The 23,561-nt window shown below is 42.5% G+C and overlaps 1 protein-coding gene across 4 annotated transcripts; it reads left to right on the top strand.

Moving 5' to 3' along the window:
- The first annotated feature begins 5,135 nt into the window (after positions 1–5,135).
- Positions 5,136–21,102, top strand: SLAMF7 (SLAM family member 7). 4 transcript variants are annotated; one of them, XM_001172275.7, is made up of 7 exons: positions 5,136–5,468; positions 14,287–14,607; positions 16,117–16,389; positions 16,600–16,719; positions 17,641–17,744; positions 18,461–18,523; positions 19,381–21,102. In XM_001172275.7, exons 1-7 carry the CDS (start codon positions 5,414–5,416, stop codon positions 19,450–19,452), a joined length of 1,008 nt encoding a protein of 335 aa, XP_001172275.1. In that variant the 5' UTR covers positions 5,136–5,413; the 3' UTR covers positions 19,453–21,102. The 4 variants fall into 4 exon arrangements, with proteins under 4 accessions (XP_001172275.1, XP_063668007.1, XP_009434007.1 ...); XM_063811937.1 differs by lacking the exon at positions 17,641–17,744 and having other exon boundaries at positions 5,186–5,468; XM_009435732.4 differs by lacking the exon at positions 16,600–16,719 and having other exon boundaries at positions 5,189–5,468.
- Positions 21,103–23,561: the final 2,459 nt, after the last annotated feature.

The following is a 23,561-nucleotide window of genomic DNA, read 5'->3' as shown; positions in this document are numbered from 1 at the left end:
CTAGGCCCCATCTCCAACACTGGGGATCACATTCCAATGTGAGATTTGGAGGGAATAAATATCCAAGCCATATCACTTGGGAAGGAAGGAACCAAGAGAGAGTAGAGTCTCATGGGCCAAAATGTCTCAAGAAAGAGGGAATGATTAACTACCAAATGCTTTTAATTAAATTTTATTTTACAAAGGCAGTCACTTTCTAATTCAACATAGGCTTTACTTTCATTTTCAGTTCTCCTTTTGATGTTTTTTTGGTGGAGTACCCCCAGGACTTTTCACTGATCTCATTCCACCCAGTTCAGGCCCCTTTCCATTTCATAATAGTTTCTCTCCATATCTTCCCAGAAATCTTGGCTTGGTCATTTTCAGGAATAAGGAAAGCTGAGACATGAAACAAGAGTAAAATTGTTTGAATGAGAATGAAATATCTGCTCCAAAATCACCTCTAGGTCAATTTATACAGGATATCTCATCTCCATCCTCATTCTGTTTGCCAAGATTTTCAGGATTCATAATCATGGCACTTTAAAACTACTATTTCTGCCATTGCCACATTTGTACTAGTATGGTGCACAAATGGGTGATACCTCATAATGGAAGCATTACTGGGTTTGAGGTCATCACAATATTTTAGTTTCTGGCTTGGCTGTGCTAATAAAATGCTGTGTAACTTTGGGGAAAATACCTCTCTGGCTCTTAAGAAAATAAGGTCAATATTAGTAAACAAGTTGTCAACCTGTGACCCAAGTTAGAAAAATGTCTTGTTTACAATTATGGTCAGACATTATGCTCAGTCTCTTATTAGTTCTTACTGTTTGCAGATTCCTTTGGATTTTCTACATCCACAGTGATAGGGTCTGAAAATAACAATTATTTGTCTCTCTTTCTAATCCAGTTACATCTTCTTTACTTTTCTTGTCTCATTGCTTTGGCCAAGACACCAGGTAATTAATAAATACTATCAGTGACTAGAGAAATCCTTGTCTTAGTCTTGACTTTGATACTACTTCTTCTAAAGGTTCAGCATTAAGTATGATGTTTGCCAAAGTTTACTAAACATTTTTGAAATTATGAATCCATATTTTTATCAAAGTTTTTACTATGTCTTCTGAGATGATCATATGTTGTTTTACATTTAATCAATGTGATGGACTATGCTGATAAATTTTTGAAATATTGGCCCATTCTCACATTCATGGGATAAATGCTATTTAGTCATGGTGTGTTTTTATATGCCAACGGCTTTGATTTGCTAAAGTGTCATTTAGGATCTTTGCAACTATCTTCATAAGTGATGCTGGCGTGTAATTTTCTTTTCCTGTATTTGCAGGATTTGTGTATCAAGGCTCCTTTTAGCACATATGCCCTCCCTTTCCATGTGCTGTGGATTTCTGCACTGTTTCTCATTCACAGAAATTTTTCCCTTAGTTTTGAGGAAGGCCATACATTTTAATACATTGGAAAATGTTTTATCTATCATTACTGTGTTTTTCAAGTCCACATGGATTCGTTTTGCCACTTGACAGGAAGTCTTTTTTAAAAGATTTGACCATTATTTCAATCAAGCCAGTGGAGAGAATGGATATAAAAACATGTGATCAGACATGAGAAATTACAGACAAGATGGAGTGAGTGAATTTATCTCTATTCTTGCCAGTAATTACAAATTAAAAAAAAAACCCTGGACATAATATATAAAACACAAACACAAGAAGATTCTAAACAGTTGAGAGATGAAGGGGGGCAAGGAACCTCTGGACATGAGGAATGACATGACAATGAGTTACCCGTGTTTTCTTTTTGTCCCCTGTGTATTCTAGGCCGTGTCTAGATAAGAATATAATCTAGAAACGCCAATCCCAAGGATTTTCTGTTCTCTCCTGCCAAAAGACTGGAAAGGGGACTGCTGGAATATAAGCCTTTAAACAATAATCACCATATTCTAGCCAAACACCAGGTGGAAATATGGGACACCACCCCCCACAACAGCAAAGGCCAAGTGGAAAACCTATATTTTAACCCCCCACCCCACCCCTTGTCAGTAAGGAATCATCCCTCCCCACTCCCCACTCCCCACTGGGGTGGCATCAGAACAGGCTAAGTAGGAAGACTGAACCTGCACTCCCTCCCTGAAGCAATGAGGCACTCCTCCCAATTCTTGCTTTGGGTGGTGTCAGAAAAGGCCAAATGGAGGGTCTGGATTTTTACCACTGCTCAGCAGTAATGTGGTCCCCTACCTTATCATCACTGTGTCAAAAATCACTCATCATAACAAGAACCAGGACAATCTCGACTTGAATGAACAAAAGGCAATCAACAGACACCAAAACCAAGACGACATAGACGTTAGAATTATCTTACAAGGATTTTAAAGAAACCATAGTAAAAATGCTTCAACTAGCAGCTATGAACACATTTAAAACAAATAAACAAAAAAATTAGAAAGTCTTTAAAAAAAGAATAGAAGCTATAAAGAAGAACCAAAGGGAAATTTTAGAGTTGAATAATACAATGACTGAAAGGTAAAACTAATTGAATGAGTTTAATGAGCTTAATAGCAAAATGGAGGCCAGGGCCAGTGGCTCATACTGGCAATCCCAGCACTTGGGGAGGCCAAGGTGGGCGGATCACCCGAGGTCAAGAGTACAAGACCAGCCTGGCCAACATGGCAAAACTCTGTCGCTACCAAAATATAAAAATTAGCCAGGTGTGGTGGCGGGTGCCAGTAATCCCAGCTACTTAGGAGGCTGAGGCAGGAGAATCGCTTGAGCCCAGGAGACAGAGGTTGCAGTGAGCTGAAATCGCACCACTGCACTCTAGCCTGGGCAACAGAGTGAGACTCTGTCTCAGAAAAAATAAAAAAATAAAAAATTGCAAAATGGAGATGAAAAAGGAAAGAATCAGTATACTTGAAGATAAACAATAGAAAATACCCAATCTGAAAACAGAGTGAAAATAGGCCAAAAAAAAAAAAAAATGGAGCCTCAGAGCCCTGTGGGAGAAAAACAAAAGATTTATAACATTCATGTCATCAGAATTTTAGGAGAGAAGCGAGAATGTGAGGCTGAAAAAAAAGTATTCAAAAAATAATGAAATTTCCCCAAACTTAGCAAAAGGTAAAAACCTACAGATTCAAGAGACTCAATGAATCACAAATAAGAGAAACCCAAAGAAATTCACACCAAGACACATTATAATCACACTTCTGAAAACTAAAGACAAACAAAAAACTTTTAAAACAGCTAGAGAAAAATGACACATTACCTACAGGGAAAACAATTTAAATGACGGCTGATTTCTCACTGGAAACCATGGAGGGGAGGAGTGTCATGACACTTTTCAAGTGTTGAAAGAAAAAAAACTGTCAACCTAGAATTTTATACCCAGGAATGAGGGTTAAATCAAGACATTCTCAGGTGAAGGAAAACTAAGATAATTTGTTATCAGCAGGCTTATCATAAAAGAATTCCTAAAGAATATCTTGAAACAGAAAGAAATGATTAAAGAAGAAAACTTGAAGGCTGCGTGTGGTGGCTCATACCTGTAATCCCAGCACTTTGGGAGGCCAAAGTTGGTGGATCACCTAAGGTCAGGAGTTTGAGACTAGTCTGGCCAACATGGCGAAACCTGATCTCTACTAAAAGTACAAAAAGTAGGTGGGCATGGTGGCATGAGCCTGTAGTCCCAGCTACTCAGGAGGCTGAGGCAGGAGAATCACTTGAACCCAGGAGGCGGAGATTGCAGTGAGCCAAGATCATGCCACTACACTCCAGCCTGTATGACAGAGCAAGACTTTGTCCAAAAAAAATAAAAAGAAGGAAACTTGAAACATTAGAAATAAAGAAATAACAATGAAAAGAGTTAAAATATGGGTAAATATAATGGATTGTCCTTCTCCTCTTGAGTGTTCTGAATTATGTTCAACAATTGAAGCAAAACTTATAATATTACCTGATATGGTTCTCAATGAATATAGACAATATATTTAAGACAAGTATAAAGATAGACTAATAAAGAAACCTAATATAGGTAAGTTTTCTATACCTAGTTGAACTGGTAAAATGTCAACACTGATAGGTAGATCAAAAGTTATGTATGTAAAATGTAATATGTACAGCAACCAGTAAAAAAACTCTTCAAAAAGATACATTATAGATAAATCAAAATGGAATTATAAAAAATATTCCAGTAACACACAGGATGGCCAGGAAAGTGAAACAGAGGAACAAAATAAACAAACAAAAACCCAGAAGAACAAAGAGAAAATAATAACATGGCAAACTTAAGCTCTGATATATAAATAATTACATTATGTAAGTCAGTTAAATAGAATAGATAGCTCCAGAATATACCCACACAAGTATAAGTGCTGATTTTTGACAAAGATACAAAAGTAATTCAATGTAGGAAAGATCATCTTTTCCATCACATGGTAGTAGAACAATTGAACACCCACAGGCAGAAGAAAAAAAAACACACACATTGTAATCATACTTCTGAAAACCAAAGGCAAACAAAAAACTTTTAAAACAGCTAGAGAAAAATGACACATTACCTATAGGAAAAACAATTTAAATGATGGCTGATTTCTCACTGGAAACCATGGAGGGGAGGAGTGTCATGACACTTTTCAAGTGTCGAAAGAAAAAAAACTGTCAACCATATTACCTGATATGGTTCTCAATGAATATAGACAATATATTTAGGTGAATCTCAACCTAAACTTCACACCTTACATTAAAACAGGATCATACATTTAAATGTAAAACATAAAACTATAAAACTTTCAGGAGAAAACTTTTGGGCCCTAGTGTGGGTAGAAAAAAAACTGATAAGTTGAATTTCATCAAAATTAAAATTTTTGCTCTGCCAAAGACCCCGTTAAGAAGATGAAAAGACAGGCTACAGACCAAGAGAAAATATTTGTAAACCACATATCTGACAAATGACTCTTATACTTGGAACATATAAGGAATTGTCAAAGCTCAACAGTAAAAAAAATAAAGAATCTGATTATAAAATGGACAAAAGACATAAATAGACATTTCACCAAGGAGGATATGGATATACAGATGGCAAATAAGCACATGAAAAGATGTTCAACATTATTAGGCTTTAGGGAAATGCAAATTAAAGCCACAATGAGGTATCACTACAGCACCTATTAAAACAGCTAAAATATAAAATGGGAATATACCAAATGCTGATGAAGATGGGGAGCAAATAGATCTCTCATAGATTGCTGGTGGCAAGGTAAAATGCTCTATTCACTCTGAAAATAATTTAGCAATTACTCAATCTCACATGTCTGCGGCGTGACCCCTCCTGCTTCTTTAAATATCAGCTGGGGAAGAGGTCTGAGTAATACCTAAGAGGGAAGTGGCTTCATTTCAGTGGCTGACTTCCAGAGAGCAATATGGCTGGTTCCCCAACATGCCTCACCCTCATCTATATCCTTTGGCAGCTCACAGGTGAGTCCGGCCGGATTCTCTTCCACTCTCCTGTCTACCCCATCCTGAATAGTTCCAGGTTTCTTGTTCCACTCTGGGCCTCTGGCTCAACTCGGGAGGCTCTGTGTTCTCATCTAACATTTGCTTTTTATCAATCTCTGATCTCTGATTCTCAGGTCAGGAAGAGACTAGGGAGAGGGGGAAAAAAGGCTCTGGGAACTGACTCCCCTGTTGACTGTCCCAGGGATGAAGGAGCTGAAAGAAGTGGTGCTGGGTATCAGAGACCATTTTTCTAATCCAGGTTCTGCCATGAGTTAGATAAGGAAAGTTAAAGTTTTCCTGGGCCTCAGAAACTTTATCTTCTAGCCTTCTCTCCTTTTGAGGGCAACTTTAAGAACAAGATGATACTATACAGGTATGTATTTATTTACTTATAAATGTATTTATAAAATTGGTTATGCATAACAGTAATATAAATGGAAAGAATCACTTGAATTTTCTTTCCTTACTCAAGCAATGTAATCAGTCTCTACTTAGAGAACCAACTCATACCATAGGCACTTTATGTTTAATCCCATGGAGGAGAGAGGACAGTTCTCCACCTGTCACTGGTATTCTAGTCTTTGAAGATTTTTCTATCCTAAGGGCTCTCAGAAAGGATCAGGAGCCCTATAAGTGAGAAATATCTCTTCTGTCATCAATCTCATGGAGTACTACCATGAGGTCCCCCTATGAAGACTTCACATAACTGCTTCATTATGTGTATCTGAGCCTGCCTGGAGTGATCTGCCCAAGACCACGCAGGCAGCTGGTGCCCCCAATATTTTCCCCTGCATCGCTAAGTGGTCAGCATCAGCAGACTCTTACCCACTTTGAATTCATCAGGAGTTTGTATTTTTGAGAAGTACCTGGGTCTAACCAGGTGGTTCTGGAATAGGCCCTCACTTTAAAAAAAAAAAAAAAAAAAAACTCCCTGAACGGAAATGATGAGCAGAAATGGAACTTGAGGGAGATAAGGTGGAGGGGTTGGGGAAAATTATAGAGACTTTGAAAGCTACAGGTGTCCACCTGAAATCAGTCAGCGAAAGAGCACAAGTATGAAAAACTGCCATGCAGGTCCCCCTCTGCCCTGCTCCAGAGGCAGCCTGTGTAGTGTACCTCCTGAGGCTGAAAGGAGACAGAGATTGTCCTGGAACTTCCAGTGGGCAGGGCAGTGGAACAAATCCTGGCACTGGACAAGCGCATCCTGGGTTTGACTTAGTAGCTGTATTATTGTAGGCAAATTACTCTTCCCTTCTGAGCCTTGCTCTTCTCAGGTGTGTAACAGAGAATGAAATCTAAGTTGCAGAATTATTGTGACATTTTAAATGACATATCAAATGCAAAATAATTATTAAAATAATCACCATTTATTAAGTTACTACATCGCAGGTGTTTTTCATACCACCTCCTCATGAGTCTGTAAGACAGATATCATTATCCCTGTTTTACAGTTGAGGAAACTTAGGCTCAGCAGAGAGATCACGCTTCTTGGGCAAGATAACACAGCATTTATAAGGTAGCCAGAGATTGAGTTTAGAAAGCTAGTGCTCTTTTAATCATAACAAGCCATCTATTACTGGACCTGGCACCAAAGAGATGCTCACTACATGTGCATTTGAGCTGAATCTTCCTCAGGGAGTACCGGTTGGGGTTTCTTCCCTCTCCAGGTACATAAATCTAAGGTAGAAACTGGAAAGGCCCAAGAAGAACGGGTAGCTCTGTTTCTGGGATATGGGTGTACCAACAGGGGGCCACCCTGGCTAAACTCAAAGGGTCCATGAAGCAGTTCTCGTGGCCTCAGTATTCTCATCTGAAAAATGGGCACAGTAATCTGCCAATGATTTGATGATGCAGTAGTGTCGAGGAGACAATCAATAAAAAGAAAACAAAAAAGTGGGTGAGGGGAATTGGGAGAGTGTTGAAAAGAACCAGAAGAAACAAGGAAGAGGGGGCAGGAGATGAGTGAGGAGCAGAGTGGTGAGCAACCTAAATGTGAATGTGGTAGGTTAGGGCTAGAGTGATGGGAAAGGTGTGTGGTGAAGCAGGAAACTTTCAAGCCTCTGTCTGTGGCTGCCTTGTGTGGCATTGAATTACACTGCTCTTTCGTGAGTACATTCGTTAAGGGGGACTTGAGTAAAGTGCAATAGATTTCAAACCACTTTGGGGTTTTTTTGCCTTTTTTTTTTTAATCCATGATTTCCTTTTATGGAATGAAATTTTACACAGAAAAAAACAAATAAATGACTCCAATGTATAGAGTTGAAGCCTAACGGAAGCAAGTCCCATGGCCTCCTATCCTACGCTCACCCCTTAAACCTCCTCCTGAGCTCCCAAGAAATACACTGAGGCACTGCCACAGCCTCCAAACGTGGCGCCGGGGGGCACAGTCTGTGAAATCCTGCCTTAGGAGGCTTGGCTCCTAATCCTGGCCTTCCACTGGTTTGGGAAGCATCACCATAACCTTCTGAATATCAGCCTTCTTATCTGTGAAATGGGATTGGACTAAGTAATCCCTAAGACTCCTCCAAGCTCTGAGATGCTCTGGTTCATGGTTTTCATGAGGACAGTGCCACAACACACTGGTACATTTGGACAGAGGCACCAAGTGTTCAGAGAAGTGCTTTGGGACGGGGTTGGCAAGCAGGAGGCAGGCTTTTCCACTCTCCCCTCCCCCAAAGTCTTCCTGCTTTATCACCATCCCTTGGTTCTGGCTGCACTGATAATCTATCTTCCTCATAATCGGGCTCCTTCCCTCCACTCAACTCTTGAGACTGTAGGGGACAGGACAGGGGAGGAGGTGACAACCAAGAGGAAAGGAAGGTGGCAAAGGGCAGGACCTGTTATCCCTTCCTGTTACAGAGGAAATCTCACAGCTGACTCCTCCTGATGCAAAGACATCTGAGTCTTGGCTGGGGCAAAAGACAAAGGGTCTCCTGCCCCAGCTCCCTCCACCTTCAAAGGCAGGCGGGGGATGTAGTGGGGAATGCTCATGGCCGTCTTAACTTTCTGGCTTACTTTGCTGAGAAGCCATCCAAAGGTGTTTTGGGATATCTCTGTTTCTCATTTTTAGCTATCTGTGCAGAAATAAAACCAAAAGATGGGAAGCCTCCTCAAGGCCTGACTCTCATGCTCTCATTTCCTGACCTTGTCACCCGCATCCCACCTTCTCGTTAGGCTACTCTGTACTTCTCAAAATGCTTTCAAATCTGTATTCACACTTCATCTTCCCCAAATGCCTGGAAACTAAATGTTGTTATTTATTTCTCGTATGAGGGTTCAGAAACCAAAACTCGAAGTGGTAAGTGGTGAAGCAGTATTGGAAACAACACAGACCACTGAGGCAGAGGAACTAACTCCTCTTCCCTCTTCCAACATTTCTTCACTGGGGCTTTAGGAAAGTCACCCCACTTCTCAAAACTCCAGTATCCTAATTTATAAAGCAGGGCTTAGGCTGTATCTCACGGGGCTGTTCTAAGGATCAGGAGAGAGGATGCCCACTGATCTGGCTTACAAACCACAGAGTGACACCAGGTGTTTGCTGCTGGAGTTATGACTACGGAGGCGGCAGAATGGACCCTGACTCCCAGTTAGGCCAGAGCCCTTTCTCCCTCTGCCACATGCTGGAGGAGGAGAAGCGACCTCTACCCCTCTCTGGGCAGGACTTGGTGACCCCATCATTGGGTGATCTGGCCTCTAATCCTGTGGACCAATCATTGGCTAATCCACAGCAAAATGATATATGCAGCGACCACCAAGGGAGGATATTTCTTTCTGGAGAATTTAAAGTGTCAATGAAGTGAAATTAGTGGTAAATTTTCAGGGGATGTGTGAGAGGAAGAGTTGGAGGCTTCCTCAGGGAAGAGCTTTGAATTAGATACAGGGTTTGAATAAGATTTACATGAACAGAGAGGAGGATAAAGCACAAACAAGAGTGTGAGGTAGAAAGTGAGCTGAGGATCAGGGGAGGGAGGAGGCCGGGATGTTTGTGTGGTGGCCACATGTGAGTGGCAGTCCCAGCTGCATATCTTTCCACAGCAATACATTGTCATCCTGGCCTTACACAGTCAACCCATGTCATGTGACACCCCTGAACTAATTACTGTACATGAGAAGGGCTACCACCTGAACTGGGTAGCCCAAACCATTTGGCTTGTACGGAATGAGGAAGGGGTAAAATGGATGTAAAAGAGGCAGGTTACAACCTTCACTGCACTGACTCAGGTAGAAGGTTGGCACCTGAGGAGAGTGGATGAATATCATGGGACCCAATCCTCTCGAGTCTTGTGGGTAGAGGTTGGTAGCCACTCTGTCTCCAGGGTCTCGCTCTGTCATCCAGGGTGGAGTGCAGTGGCACGATCACGGCTCACTGCAGCCTCCACCTTCTGGGTTCAAGGAATCCTCCCACCTCAGCCTCTCGAGTATCTGGGACCACAGGTGAATGCCACCACGCCCAACTAATTTTTTCATTTTTTGTAAAGACAAGGTCTGGCTATGTTGCCCAGCCTGATCTCAAACTCCTGACCTCAAGTGATCCTCCTGCTTCAGCCTCCCAAAGTGCTGGGATTACAAGCATAAGCCACCAATTCCAGCATCTTCCCTTTCCATAACACATGTAGTTATTTATTTAATGACTATCTACCAACTCCGTAAGTGCCAGAATTATGACTGTCTTGCTCCCCAGTTATACCCTCAGCTCCTAAACAATGAGAACTAAATAAATTCTTGTTAAAAGAAGGAATGACTGAATCTGACAAGTGTGACCTGCTTAGATATGGTAAAACTCTATAGGGTCACACACTGCAGGTGCAAAACCATCACAGAAAGAAGAGCTTCAATTCAGCCTTGGACAACTGAAAAAAGAAGTGTCTTGTTTCTGGATCCCTTTTCGTAGTCAGCTGAGAAGCAGAAGCAAAATTGGTTAGGAATCTCCAACCTTGCCCCTGTCCTCTGAACCCACATTCCGAGAATGGCATGGAGCTACTGTTTTCTTTCGTTACCCCTTGTCTCACCCTGAAGATACATTTAAGATAGAACAATATACTCCATCTATAGGCTCATGTTGGTAATTTGCCCTGTCTCACTCTCAAACTGTATTCTAACAAGAAACAATGCGTTTGGCAACATTTTCTTATATCCCACACGGGTCATGTCCCTTGGCATTTACCCTGAGAATACAGCACTATGTGTGTGGAAGCGTGAAAAGAGTAATTGCATGTGAAAACAGTAGTTGCATGCTAGCAACTAAAGCCACATCTTTGTAGTTTTGCCACTTCCTCACCTTAAATTATAGCTTCAAAATGAAATGTGAAAATGAAGTTACTTGAAGGTTGCCCTAAGTGTAGAAACTGTACCCATTTGGGGTCAAATGATACTCAATCTTTATTTGACTTCATAATATTCACCCCTTTCATCTCTGCTGTTGAAGTAAAAGAACAAATGCATTAACTGATCAAAATTTCAGAATAAAATTGATTTTGTCTGTAACATTTCCTGGCACTATTTGGACTTGACACTCCTAAAGATGAACAAAGAGAGCAGTCAAAAAACCATCCCGGCCTTAATATTAAGGAAGCGTAGAGAACAGTTTTTTTAAAAAATCAGATTACTTAATGGGATGATTTAATAAAAGCTTGAGTAATCCAAAGTATATATGTACCAACTGATACATTTTAGAGGGAAAAATGTTTGAAAAGAGAAATCAGCTCCTAAAAGATACATACCCAAGAAGAGGAATCAGTACTTTGGAGATAAATTTAGCAAAACGTTGGCGGAGACTTCAGATCTGTAAGCAAGGGAGTGGGTCACCATTTGGTAGCATCAGATTTCCTCACCCTGGGGCACTGGTAGGGCAGTTTATGCTTGAGGGAAGGTCACCAAAGGACAAGAAGGGAAATTATGGTCCAATGGCACCCAAGGGCTTTGAAATTGACACTAGAGTCCCTTAGGGGGATGGAGAAGGGGAGTGAGGGAGAAGGCTGGAGCTGGTACAAACGCCAGGGGGCCTTCAAATTGAGCCATAGTGAAAACAGTCCAGGTCCCAGAGCTGGAGAGACATTGGGTTAAATCCTCAAATCGTCACCTGCTAGCTTTGTGCCCTTGGATAAGTTACTTAGCTGTTGTTATTTGTTGTTGTCGTTGTTTGAATCTCAATTTTCTCATGAAGTCAGGAGTTCGCAAATTTTTTCTGAAAAGGGCCAGAGAATAAATATTTTAGGCTTTACAGACAATAAATCATGGTCACAATTATTTAACTCAGCCTTTGTAGTGAAAAAGGATCCATAGACAATATGTAAATGAAAGAGCCTGGCTGTGTTCCAGTACAATTGTATTTACAAAAACAGGCAGTGGACCAGATTTAGCCTATGGGTTATAGGTTGCTGATCCTTGTGTAAAAGGGTCAAAATGCCTAATTTGCAGGATTGCTTTGAGTGTTAGGCATACTCTTTACAATAAACGTTTGGCGCAGAATAAACATTTAATACATGACAACTCTTATCATTTGGCAACCCTTGCCAAGATATTTGATTTTAACAGGGACCAAAGAAATAAATGTCTAATGAAGCAATTTTTGATATCTGGATATGTCTGTATAGGAATTTGTCTTTTTACTAGAAAAGGCATGAGTTACATCAGTACTGGAGTAGAAGAAAAGATTGTGTCTAAGAGAGCAGGCTGTGAAATGAAACAGAGCCTGGATGCTTGGTCAGTCTCACAGGGCCAATTACACACAGGAGACACTGTACATAAGGCCCACGATAGTTTTAATTTTAATTTCTTTTAGAATCAGAAGAGAAATGAATATAGCCATGACAATAACAATGAATATATAATGAATCCAGCCTGAATCACATTCATTTTATACCAACACAGTCATGAAATATGATTTTTAATATTTCTTATGGAAGGAGGACCAACAAGGTCAAAAGTACACAGGAACCACAAAAGTCACCACGTAGCCTTGCAGTAGCATCATTAGAACTGTCAGGATCCTATAGCTTGGCTGTTTTGTTGGCTTTGCTTCTTTCATTTGTGCTTTTCATGACTGAATTAATAAAAATTCCATTTAAAAATTTCACCGTGACACTTTATGTTAAGAGGCAGAAGGGGAAATAACTTTGGGTTTTGTACTTTTAAGGAGAACACCTTTGTTGACAGCTGATGTGAGACCTCAGTTCTTGTCTACTTAGTTTAAAAGAATTTATATGAGAGATACACAGCAAAGGAAATACAGCATAGGGTAATTGATTGCAAAAGAATAAGAATATTTTGACAGTTAAGTGCAGAAAAGACAGTACATTCTGAGAGAAGGAAAATTCAGGGCGGGCTGCCCATAAGGATGAGACAGCAAAGACTGGCACTGGGGAGACTCCCTTTATGGGAGTCTTACATGATTATTCATAAGAGGGTGGGAAGAAGTGTTACTAGTAACCATGTTCTTGGTGGTCCTCTGGGTGGACGTGCACAGTAGCTATACATGCTTCTTCATAAATCTCGTGTCTCATTAGCATCTTAAATCTCCACCCATGGGTGTGTTTTTTACTATTATAATGAGCAAAGGGTCAGTTTGAGAACAAGTAAAATCAAAATCCGCATGCTCTCTACAGCGGAAAGTCCTCACTGAAGATAGCTTTGCTTAAATGAGCTCAATTACAATGTGAATGCTGAGGCTTATTGTATTGACTGTAGGGTCACCAGAGTTACTGCCTCCTGAGAAACACTGTTACTTCCTTGACTACCTAACCTGCCTCACCTTTAAGGATTTAGTCTTAGTTTTTGTATTTCTATCAGCCTTGAATAAGTTCTTATCATTTCTACTATTTAGTTTTCTCATCTCTAAAATATGCCCTTCAAGGTCTCGACCCTGTGGGTTTTGGCGTGTACTCTGCCTCTTACTAGGTGGCTTGAGTAAGTCATTTACCCCCACTGTGCCTCACATTCCTGATCCGTAAGATAGGGATATAAAGAATGTTTCTTCGAAAAGTTGTTTTAATAGTTAAACAAGGCTGGGTGTGGTGGCTCATGCCTGCAATCCAGCACTTTGGGAGGCAGAGGCGGGCAGATCACTTGAGGTCAGGAGTTCAAGATCAGCCCGGCCAACATGGTGAAAACCCCACCTCTACTAAAAATACAAAAATTAGCTGGGTAAGATGGCACACACCTGGACTCCCAGCTACTCAGGAGGCTGAAGAAAGACAATCACTCTGAGGCAAGACAATCACTTGAACCCGGGACGTGGAGGTTGTAGTGAGCTGAGATCGTGCCACTGCACTCCCGCCTGGGCAACAGAGTGAGACTCTGTCTCAAAAAAAAAAGTGTTAATCAAGATTATAATTTATGCTTTTAAACTGCTAGTCCCAAACTAAATTCTCTCACTGCTCTGTGCTATTCCCAGAGTCTGTCTCTCAAGTTTAATAGGTAAGAATAAGATGACTTACTCCCCACACCTGTTTACTGGTAATGCTCAGCTGGCCACTTCTGGAAGTTTCTTCAGCAGACATTCTTAACTGTTTTTCACCTACAGCCACATAATCAGTGATGATTTTTTATAAGTCATACTCTCTGGGAGTGAACTAAGATTGTTGTGATACATAAATTTCTAATAAAATGCTTCCATGTGAGCACTTACGTAATAGGGTAACATGTGAGGGACCTCTATATGAGGTTCCAAAGGCTTTTCCAGGAGGTGGTTGTGTTGGACTGAGTGGGTTTCTCAGATCTCTCCAGGACCCAAAGGGGGTGAGTAATTGGTGACAAGGACAGGGAATCAGGCTTATTTTATGGTTCTCTGTGTTTATAGGGTCAGCAGCCTCTGGACCTGTGAGAGAGCTGGTCGGTTCCGTTGGTGGGGCCGTGACTTTCCCCCTGAAGTCCAAAGTAAAGCAAGTTGACTCTATTGTCTGGACCTTCAACACAACCCCTCTTGTCACCATACAGCCGGAAGGGGGCACTATCATAGTGACCCAAAATCGTAATAAGGAGAGAGTAGACTTCCCAGATGGAGGCTACTCCCTGAAGCTCAGCAAACTGAAGAAGAATGACTCAGGGATCTACTATGTGGGGATATACAGCTCATCACTCCAGCAGCCCTCCACCCAGAAGTACGTGCTGCATGTCTACGGTGAGCAAAATCAGTTCCAATGGTGGATGGCTGCCTTGGTGAGGTGGTGAGCTCCTTGACATGAGAGATGTTTAAGCAGAGGCTGAATAAACACTTGGCAAGAATGTGGGAGAGGGGACTTCTGCATGAATGAAATAGATGTAGCTGACCCCTGAGGTCCCTGCCTACTCAGAGATGCTATAAGAAGCAGCGTGGTGCAGTGGATGGCTGATATGTTCAGTGGCCATCGCATAGATCAAGGTCAAATGCTGGCTTCTTTATTTAGTCACATGACCTTAGCCGAGTTATTTAATTTCTTCAAGTCTTAGTTTCCATATCTGTAGTGGGGAGGAAAGCAATGCCTACCTTAGGAAGATTTTTGGGCAAAATATTGATCACATCTCTTTCTCTACAGATTACAACAAATTGATAAATAGATGCAAGAAGGAGGGGATTAAAATATCAGCATTATTTCTGGTAAATCTAGACAGGAGAAATGCTTCCTTTCAATTCTAGATCTTGGCACTCATCCAGGGAAGTTAAAATTATGAAACAATGACTCAAACGTCTACAAGAAGAATAGCTGCTTCACTCAGAGCCACAGTATCAGGAACCTTAGGGGATGGGCCTCCAGACTTGCTTGTAGGAGGTAGGCGCTGCACCTGATCCAGGTGTGTCTTCCATATAGACATGGTTGAAGGGAACAGAAGATATGTATTCTGCAGGCTAACTAGTCAGGGGAGGAAGAAAAAGGGCAAAACACATTTTAAGTGCAATCTTTAACGTCTCAAACCCGTGAGTAGAGAAAGGTAAATGATGAATGTCAGACACTTACCATCTCACCAATGAACCAACTACTCATTCTCTGAGGCAGGGGAGTGAGCACAGAGTAGAGAAGGGGGCCAGAAGGGCTACTCCAACACAATTTTCTCCTAGAGAGTAAAGTGAACTCTCATAGAGAGTAAAGGGAAGCCTGAGGACAGAGACTAGGGAACCTCTAGAACAGATAATATTAGCGGACATCTAACATGCATTATCACAGTGCTTGCCAAGTGGCTATGCTTAGTAAATGGCAGTTATATTCTTCTTTTTTTTTTAATTATACTTTAAGTTTTAGGGTTCATGTGCACATTGTGCAGGTTAGTTACATATGTATACATGTGCCATGCTGGTGCACTGCACCCACTAACTCGTCATCTAGCATTAGGTATATCTCCCGATGCTATCCCTCCCCCCTCCCCCCACCCCACAACAGTCCCCAGAGTGTGATATAATGGCAGTTATATTCTTATTGCATTATTATTTCTATTATTTCTATTGTTGTTATTGTTATTATTATTATATAGCTATGGTAAAGCAGACCTAGGTAGTTCTCTTTTCCAGATACGAATGAGGATTCTGCTCTGAATTACTGCTTTCTCTCCAGTCTGGAGCTCCCAGGGAGATTCAGGTTCAAGGTATCCAAGGATAATTCAGAGAATGGAGAGCTATAGGCAGAGTTTCCACCTCTGGTTTTCCTTCCTCTTACAGAGCACCTGTCAAAGCCTAAAGTCACCATGGGTCTGCAGAGCAATAAGAATGGCACCTGTGTGACCAATCTGACATGCTGCATGGAACATGGGGAAGAGGATGTGATTTATACCTGGAAGGCCCTGGGGCAAGCAGCCAACGAGTCCCATAATGGGTCCATCCTCCCCATCTCCTGGAGATGGGGAGAAAGTGATATGACCTTCATCTGCGTTGCCAGGAACCCTGTCAGCAGCAACTTCTCAAGCCCCATCCTTGCCAGGAAGCTCTGTGAAGGTGACTGCCTCTCCCCTCTCCACAGGAGACTCTGCCCGGGTCCTACACCTTCTTCAGCTCCTAGCCCCCATGGGAACAGACACTGTATGGAAACTGGAGGCCACTGGGTGGTCACCAGGCTGGGAGGAAGGTGGCAGGTGCTCCAAGACCTGGGTCGTTTTCCTGAGCTGACTTTTCTCCCTTCCCTGTGCCTCCACCCATTCTCTGAAGGTGCTGCTGATGACCCAGATTCCTCCATGGTCCTCCTGTGTCTCCTGTTGGTGCCCCTCCTGCTCAGTCTCTTTGTACTGGGGCTATTTCTTTGGTTTCTGAAGAGAGAGAGACAAGAAGGTAGAGCGTGTACTATTTTTGTCCTCACCCACATTCATGTTTTTCTCCTTCACTGATTCAACAAGCACATATAGAGCTGTGTGCCAGACTTGGCATGAGGTGTTGAAGATGCAGAGATGAAGAAGCCACAGTCTCTGCCCTCAAGAAGCATACAGTCAGCCTGCGCTCCTTAGTTCTGGGGTAGAGAAAGTGCTGGAGGTCTTTCCTGAGGACACGGTTCTCCCAGTTCCCTTTCCAGGGCTCGCTTCTCTCCTTCTCCCAGAGGGACATCCTGATGTGGCTCTTCTGTTGATACAGGCCCCACACTGCTGACTCTGCTCCCCTGACCTGGGAGGTGATGGCCTCCAACTCTGAGGTCCCCACAGACCAGCATCCTCTAGTCAATCCTTCCTATCCCTGTCAGAGCCCACAAACCACCCACACCCTTTCCACAGGATCAACCCAAGACCTCGCTTTACTGCCCACTAGCCACATAGCTCCTGGGGAAGCCTTTCCCTGTCTCTCTCCAGTTGCACCCCATCCTGTGTTCCTAAACCCTACTGATTGGTCTTCTGGGCTCCCACTGTCCATGTGGGTGATGGGGAGGGACCTAACATCGGTTGGGTATGACTTGCAGACTTTGAAATCTCCCTTCCCTCCTGGAAGCCCCTCTGAAAGTGTCTTTGACTTTCTCTACTTCCCACTTTGACCACCTTGATGGAGAGATCAGGAAGTGAAATGATGGGGGTGGCCAATTCATCCTGATTTGTTTAGATTTTCCCAGTTTTAACACTGAAAGTCCTCTATCCTGAAAACCCTTCCGTTACAAGGAAACTCGGATGGTTGGTCACCCTAAATGGGTCATCCAGGAGAAATGGTGGGCCAGTGGAAGTGGTGAGTGGTTGGAGGGGTGGCTTTGATTCTCTCCCAACTTGCTTTTAGAGTCCATTGAAGAGAAGAAGAGAGCAGACATTTGTCGGGAAACTCCTAACATATGCCCCCATTCTGGAGAGAACACAGAGTACGACACAATCCCTCACACTAATGTGAGTCCCTTCTCATCTTTCCTGAGAACTGATCCTGTCTCTGAGGCTCTCCTTGTGAGGTTTTTGCATGGGTTTGGACAACATGGGAATGAAGAGGGGAGTGAGGATATATAGACTTAAAACTCAATGCACCTGTGCCTCCTCCAAGTCTTCATGGATTCTCTTCTGGGCAGAAGAAGCTGGTGGTCTCTGGAGCACCTGGTTCTGACTCACGATGCTCATGCTGTGGTCTGTGAAATCACCTGCTCCCCTCCACAGTTCATAACGGCCACACAAAAGGCCAGATTCCTTTTGCATAAGGCAGTGGGTAGAAGAGTGTGACTTTGACAGGATGTTTGAATCATGGTATCAGAAGACTTCTCTAGAGATCTCTCTCTCTCTCTCTCTCTCTCTCTCTCTCTATATATATATATATATATACACACACTATATATATTATTATATATATATAATATTTTTGAAATTCATTTAAACACAGTACAGTTTAAAAATAATGTAATGGCTTCCTGAAAAAAGTTATCAAAATTTATTATAATAGCAGTCACCAACAAGAGAACTTCCTACCTCCCTTCCCTGTTCCAGAACCCTCCTTTTCCTCTCACATCTCCTCCCATCTCTGCTTTCCCCTCTCTGGATTCTGAATGTCTCTCTGGCCTTGTCTATGTGATTCAGGAGGTGGGTGATGATTTCTTTTGTTTGTTGTTTGTTTTTAATAGAGAACAATCCTAAAGGAAGATCCAGCAAATACAGTTTACTCCACTGTGGAAATACCAAAAAAGGTAAGAAGCTTTAGAGCTTAACTTCGTCTTAATGGTTCCATTTCTTTTCCTGCTTCATGTTTAGGTCAAAATTTCTTGGACCCAGGGATCTCATACTCTCTAGAATTAAAAAGTACCCTAGTAGTTCCCCATTCCCTTTGCTTAGGGTTATACAAGAACATGGGGGATGGAAGAGAATTGTGTTTTAGGAATCGAATTGGGTAATCTGGAACAAATAGAGTAGGACAGAGGTTCTAGATCGGAATAATAAAGAAAATCAAAAGGCTTCTGACTCAAGTTGCAGACAAGGAAAAAGACCATGGCTTAGATTGTGCATGGAATGAAGAGAGGAATAGCTGAGAGGAGAGTCCAGCTTTCTCCTGAGACACCAGGAAACTGCAGGAGGGAGAGATCTCTACTTTTCTCCCATGGTCCAGCTATGTTACATCTGGTTTGCACCCTCCCCTCAGTTAAACTACTAATGCAGTAGCTTTAACGCTTATTCCTTCACAGAGTACGGTTGGCAGCAGTAATGGTATCTTTCTGTCTCCTTTTTCTTCCTCTCCCAAACAGATCCAAAAAGATAAGAATCATTAAAGCAGTTTGCTTAGTAATAGAAAAGGTTGGTTTAGTGAATTATTACAACTGAACAAGGAAAGTTCAGTTCATTAAGCATTCAGCAAGATAAATATGGGTTAAACTTAAAGAATAGTTTCTCTAAGCTAGGGGTGATTAAAATCAAACAGTGGGAGCCAGCATGCCAGCCGATTTGGGTTGGGTAACCTTGGAAATAAAGTTTCCTGGATGTCAGGGTCTCCATGGAAGGTCCAGAGCCCTGCTCACCTCCCTCACTCTACTTTCTTTTTGTCTGTCTTCAGATGGAAAATCCCCACTCACTGCTCACGATGCCAGACACACCAAGGCTATTTGCCTATGAGAATGTTATCTAGACAGCAGTGCACTCCCCTAAGTCTCTGCTCAAAAAAAAAAAACAATTCTCGGCCCAAAGAAAACAATCAGAAGAATTCACTGATTTGACTAGAAACATCAAGGAAGAATGAAGAACGTTGACTTTTTTCCAGGATAAACTATCTCTGATGCTTCTTTAGATTTAAGAGTTCATAATTCCATCCACTGCTGAGAAATCTCCTCAAACCCAGAAGGTTTAACCACCTCATCCCAAAAATGGGATTGTGAATGTCAGCAAACCATAAAAAAAGTGCTTAGAAGTGTTCCTATAAAAATGTAAATGCAAGGTCACACATATTAATGACAGCCTGTTGTATTAATGATGGCTCCAGGTCAGTGTCTGGAGTTTCATTCCATCCCAGGGCTTGGATGTCAGGATTATACCAAGAGTCTTGTTACCAGGAGGGCAAGAAGACCAAAACACACAGACAAGTCCAGCAGAAGCAGATGCACCTGACAAAAATGGATGTATTAATTGGCTCTATAAACTATGTGCCCAGCACTATGCTGAGCTTACACTAATTGGTCAGACCTGCTGTCTGCCCTCATGAAATTGGCTCCAAATGAATGAACTACTTTCATGAGCAGTTGTAGCAGGCCTGACCACAGATTCCCAGAGGGCCAGGTGTGGATCCACAGGACTTGAAGGTCAAAGTTCACAAAGATGAAGAATCAGGGTAGCTGACCATGTTTGGCAGATACTATAATGGAGACACAGAAGTGTGCATGGCCCAAGGACAAGGACCTCCAGCCAGGCTTCATTTATGCACTTGTGCTGCAAAAGAAAAGTCTAGGTTTTAAGGCTGTGCCAGAACCCATCCCAATAAAGAGACCGAGTCTGAAGTCACATTGTAAATCTAGTGTAGGAGACTTGGAGTCAGGCGGTGAGACTGGTGGGGCACAGGGGGCGGTGGGTACTTGTAAACCTTTAAAGATGGTTAATTCATTCAATAGATATTTATTAAGAACCTATGCGGCCCGGCATGGTGGCTCACACCTGTAATCCCAGCACTTTGGGAGGCCAAGGTGGGTGGGTCATCTGAGGTCAGGAGTTCAAGACCAGCCTGGCCAACATGGTGAAACCCCATCTCTACTAAAGATACAAAAATTTGCTGAGCGTGCTGGCGTGCACCTGTAATCCCAGCTACTCGAGAGGCCAAGGCATGAGAATCACTTGAACCTGGGAGGTGGAGGTTGCAGTGAGCTGAGATGGCACCACTGCACTCCGGCCTAGGCAACGAGAGCAAAACTCCAATACAAACAAACAAACAAACAAACACCTGTGCTAGGTCAGTCTGGCACGTAAGATGAACATCCCTACCAACACAGAGCTCACCATCTCTTATACTTAAGTGAAAAACATGGGGAAGGGGAAAGGGGAATGGCTGCTTTTGATATGTTCCCTGACACATATCTTGAATGGAGACCTCCCTACCAAGTGTTGAAAGTGTTGAAAAACTTAATAACAAATGCTCGTTGGGCAAGAATGGGATTGAGGATTATCTTCTCTCAGAAAGGCATTGTGAAGGAAGTGAGCCAGATCTCTCTCCCTACTGCAAAACCCTATTGTAGTAAAAAAGTCTTCTTTACTATCTTAATAAAACAGATATTGTGAGATTCACATACAAAAAGATGCATTATTTTGCTATTTGCAATAGTGAAATTCTGGAAACTGCCAAAGAAACTGACCACCACAGGTGAAGGTCTGTTCATACATAGACATTAAGAATTATAGGTTAAGCCGGGAGCAGTGGCTCACGCCTGTAATCCCAGCACTTTGGGAGGCCGAGGCAGGTGGATTACTTGAGGTCAGGAGTTCAAGAACAGCCTGGCCAACATGATGAAACCCCGTCTCTACTAAAAATACAAAAAATAGTAGCCGGGCATGGTGGTGAGCCCCTGTAATCCCAGCTTCTTGGGAGGCAGAGGGAGGAGAATTGCTTGAACCCGGGATGGGGAAGTTGCAGTGAGCCAAGATCGCGCCACTGCACTCCAGCCTAGGTGACAGAGCAAGACTCCATCTCAAAAAAAGAATTATGGGTTATACTCAGCATCATGAAATATACCTGTGTAACCTACACGTGTAGCTTCTGAATCGAAAATAAAATTAAAAATAACAAATTTTTAGCATGTGCCTGTGGTCCCAGCTACTTGGGAGGCTGAGGCAGGAGGATCTCTTGAACCTGGGAGGTGGAGGTTGCAGTGAGCCGAGATCGCACCACTGCACTCCAGCCTGGGTGACAGAGTGAGATTCTGTCTCAAAAAAAAAAAAAATTGTTTAAAAAAAACTGGGTTGGCCAGGAGTGGTGGCTCATGTCGGTAATCCCAGCACTTTGGGAGGCTGAAGTAGGAGGATCACTTGACCTCAGGAGTTCAAGATCACCCTAGGCAACTTAGCAAAGCCCCATCTCTACAAAAAATACAAAAATTAGCCAGGTATGGTGGTGCATGCCTGTAGTCCCACCTACTCAGGAAGGAGCTGAAGAGGGAGGGTCGCTTGAGCCTGGTAGGTTGAGGCTGCAGTGAGCTATAATTGTGCTACTGCACTCCAGCCTGGGCAACAGAGTGAGACTCTGACTGATAAAACAACAACAACAACAACAACTATGGGTTTTCAGTTAGAAAATGTTATGACATCACAAATGTAAAAAGTAGAATGCACATTTAATGTGCTATATGATTACAGCTGTGTTTTAGAAAAAATCTCTACAGGGAAAAATTTGGAAGAAAAAACATCAAAATAGTAACACCAGTTGTTTAGGGAGGGTGAAAGCTTAGGTGGCTTGGTTTTTTCCTATTTTCATTCATTTTCTGAATATTCCTCAGTGAGAAAGTATGTATTGCATAATAGAGTAGAGGAAATTTTAAATAGGTGCTCAGTGAGAAAAATGAGGCACTACCCACTACGTGGGGTTGAGGGGAAAGTCTGAGACCCTCATGGTAAGGGTGTGGGGGAGGATGGAAAGACCTCCTCGAGTGAGAATGGGTGGGGAGAAAGGAGGAAACCCTCCACATAATGACAGAGGAGAAGATGACTTTCCCTCAGAGAGGGCTGCTGGAGGCTGAGGGGAGCTTCACAGTGTGTGAAGACAGAGGCGTGCAGAGGGGGATGCTGGGACTGAGGATGCATCTGTTCTGCCTTCCCCTCTCTCCTTAGAGCCCATTCAGATGATAAATAATTAGGGTTAATCATACTTTGGGGTTTTTTAAACCAGTGACTGAAACAGGACCTAGGGAGACCAATATATCTGGTCTCTGGACACTCAATAAATTCTGTCCCAAAGCTAGTTGCAGAAAGAAGCTTCCCCTCATGAGCTCAACCAGTAGGCAAAGGAAACCACCAGCTCTTTAGGGTGAGAAGTCACACCACCTCATAGCCCCATTACATGCAGCCTCCAGAACCGTGTGGTTTGCAACTTGTGAGGTGCAAATAAGAAATTCGTAAACATTGAAACCTTGGTGGAAAGTAAAGAAGGTATCTGTACCATTTCAGTAAGGCTTTCACTCATTCATTTGATCATGTATGCATTCATTCATTTATTCATTCAGCAGTACTTATTGAGCACCAGTAAGTGCTGGACATTATGCTGAACTCAGGGAATACAGCAGTGGGCCACAACAGAGGTCTCTGCCCTCAGGGTGCTTACATTCTAATGACAGAGGCCAACACTCAAATATCCTTTAAATAACATGGTTGCAGTGATGACTGCTATGAAAGAGAGGTGTGTGGAGCCAAGAATGGCAAATTTTCCTGTGGTCAGAGACAGTATCTCCAAAGTGATGAAGACTGAGCTGAGATCGGAAGATGAGTAGGAGCTACTTACAAGAAGTGGGAAGGGAAAATAAAACCCTTCTAGTCAGAGGTGCAAAGGCCTTGTGGTGAGAGGACCTAAAAGAACGAAAGTCAGTGTGGCCAGCAGAGAGAGTTGCACTTTTAAAATTTCATTAGTTGCAGTATGGGAAACAGATTGTAGGGGGTCAAGACTGGATGTAGGCAAACTGAGTCAGAAGGCTCTTACTGTTATCCAGGAGAGAGGTGATGGTAGGTTGGACAAGCATAGTAGGATGCAGAGAGAGGGAAGGATGCTCT

The sequence above is a fragment of the Pan troglodytes genome, chromosome 1 (genome assembly GCF_028858775.2).
Source record: "Pan troglodytes isolate AG18354 chromosome 1, NHGRI_mPanTro3-v2.0_pri, whole genome shotgun sequence".
NCBI classification, from domain to species: domain Eukaryota; kingdom Metazoa; phylum Chordata; class Mammalia; order Primates; family Hominidae; genus Pan; species Pan troglodytes.
Note: the sequence above shows the minus strand (reverse complement) of the source record. Positions and strands in the feature narration are given on the sequence as shown.

Excerpts from the sequence above, each read along its gene's own strand:
- SLAMF7 (XM_001172275.7), top strand. The coding sequence starts at position 5,414 with ATGGCTGGTTCCCCAACATGCCTCACCCTCATCTATATCCTTTGGCAG. Across the intron at positions 16,720-17,640 it reads GAAGAGAGAGAGACAAGAAG|AGTCCATTGAAGAGAAGAAG; the intron begins GTAGAGCGTGTA and ends ACTTGCTTTTAG. Across the intron at positions 17,745-18,460 it reads ACACAATCCCTCACACTAAT|AGAACAATCCTAAAGGAAGA; the intron begins GTGAGTCCCTTC and ends TGTTTTTAATAG.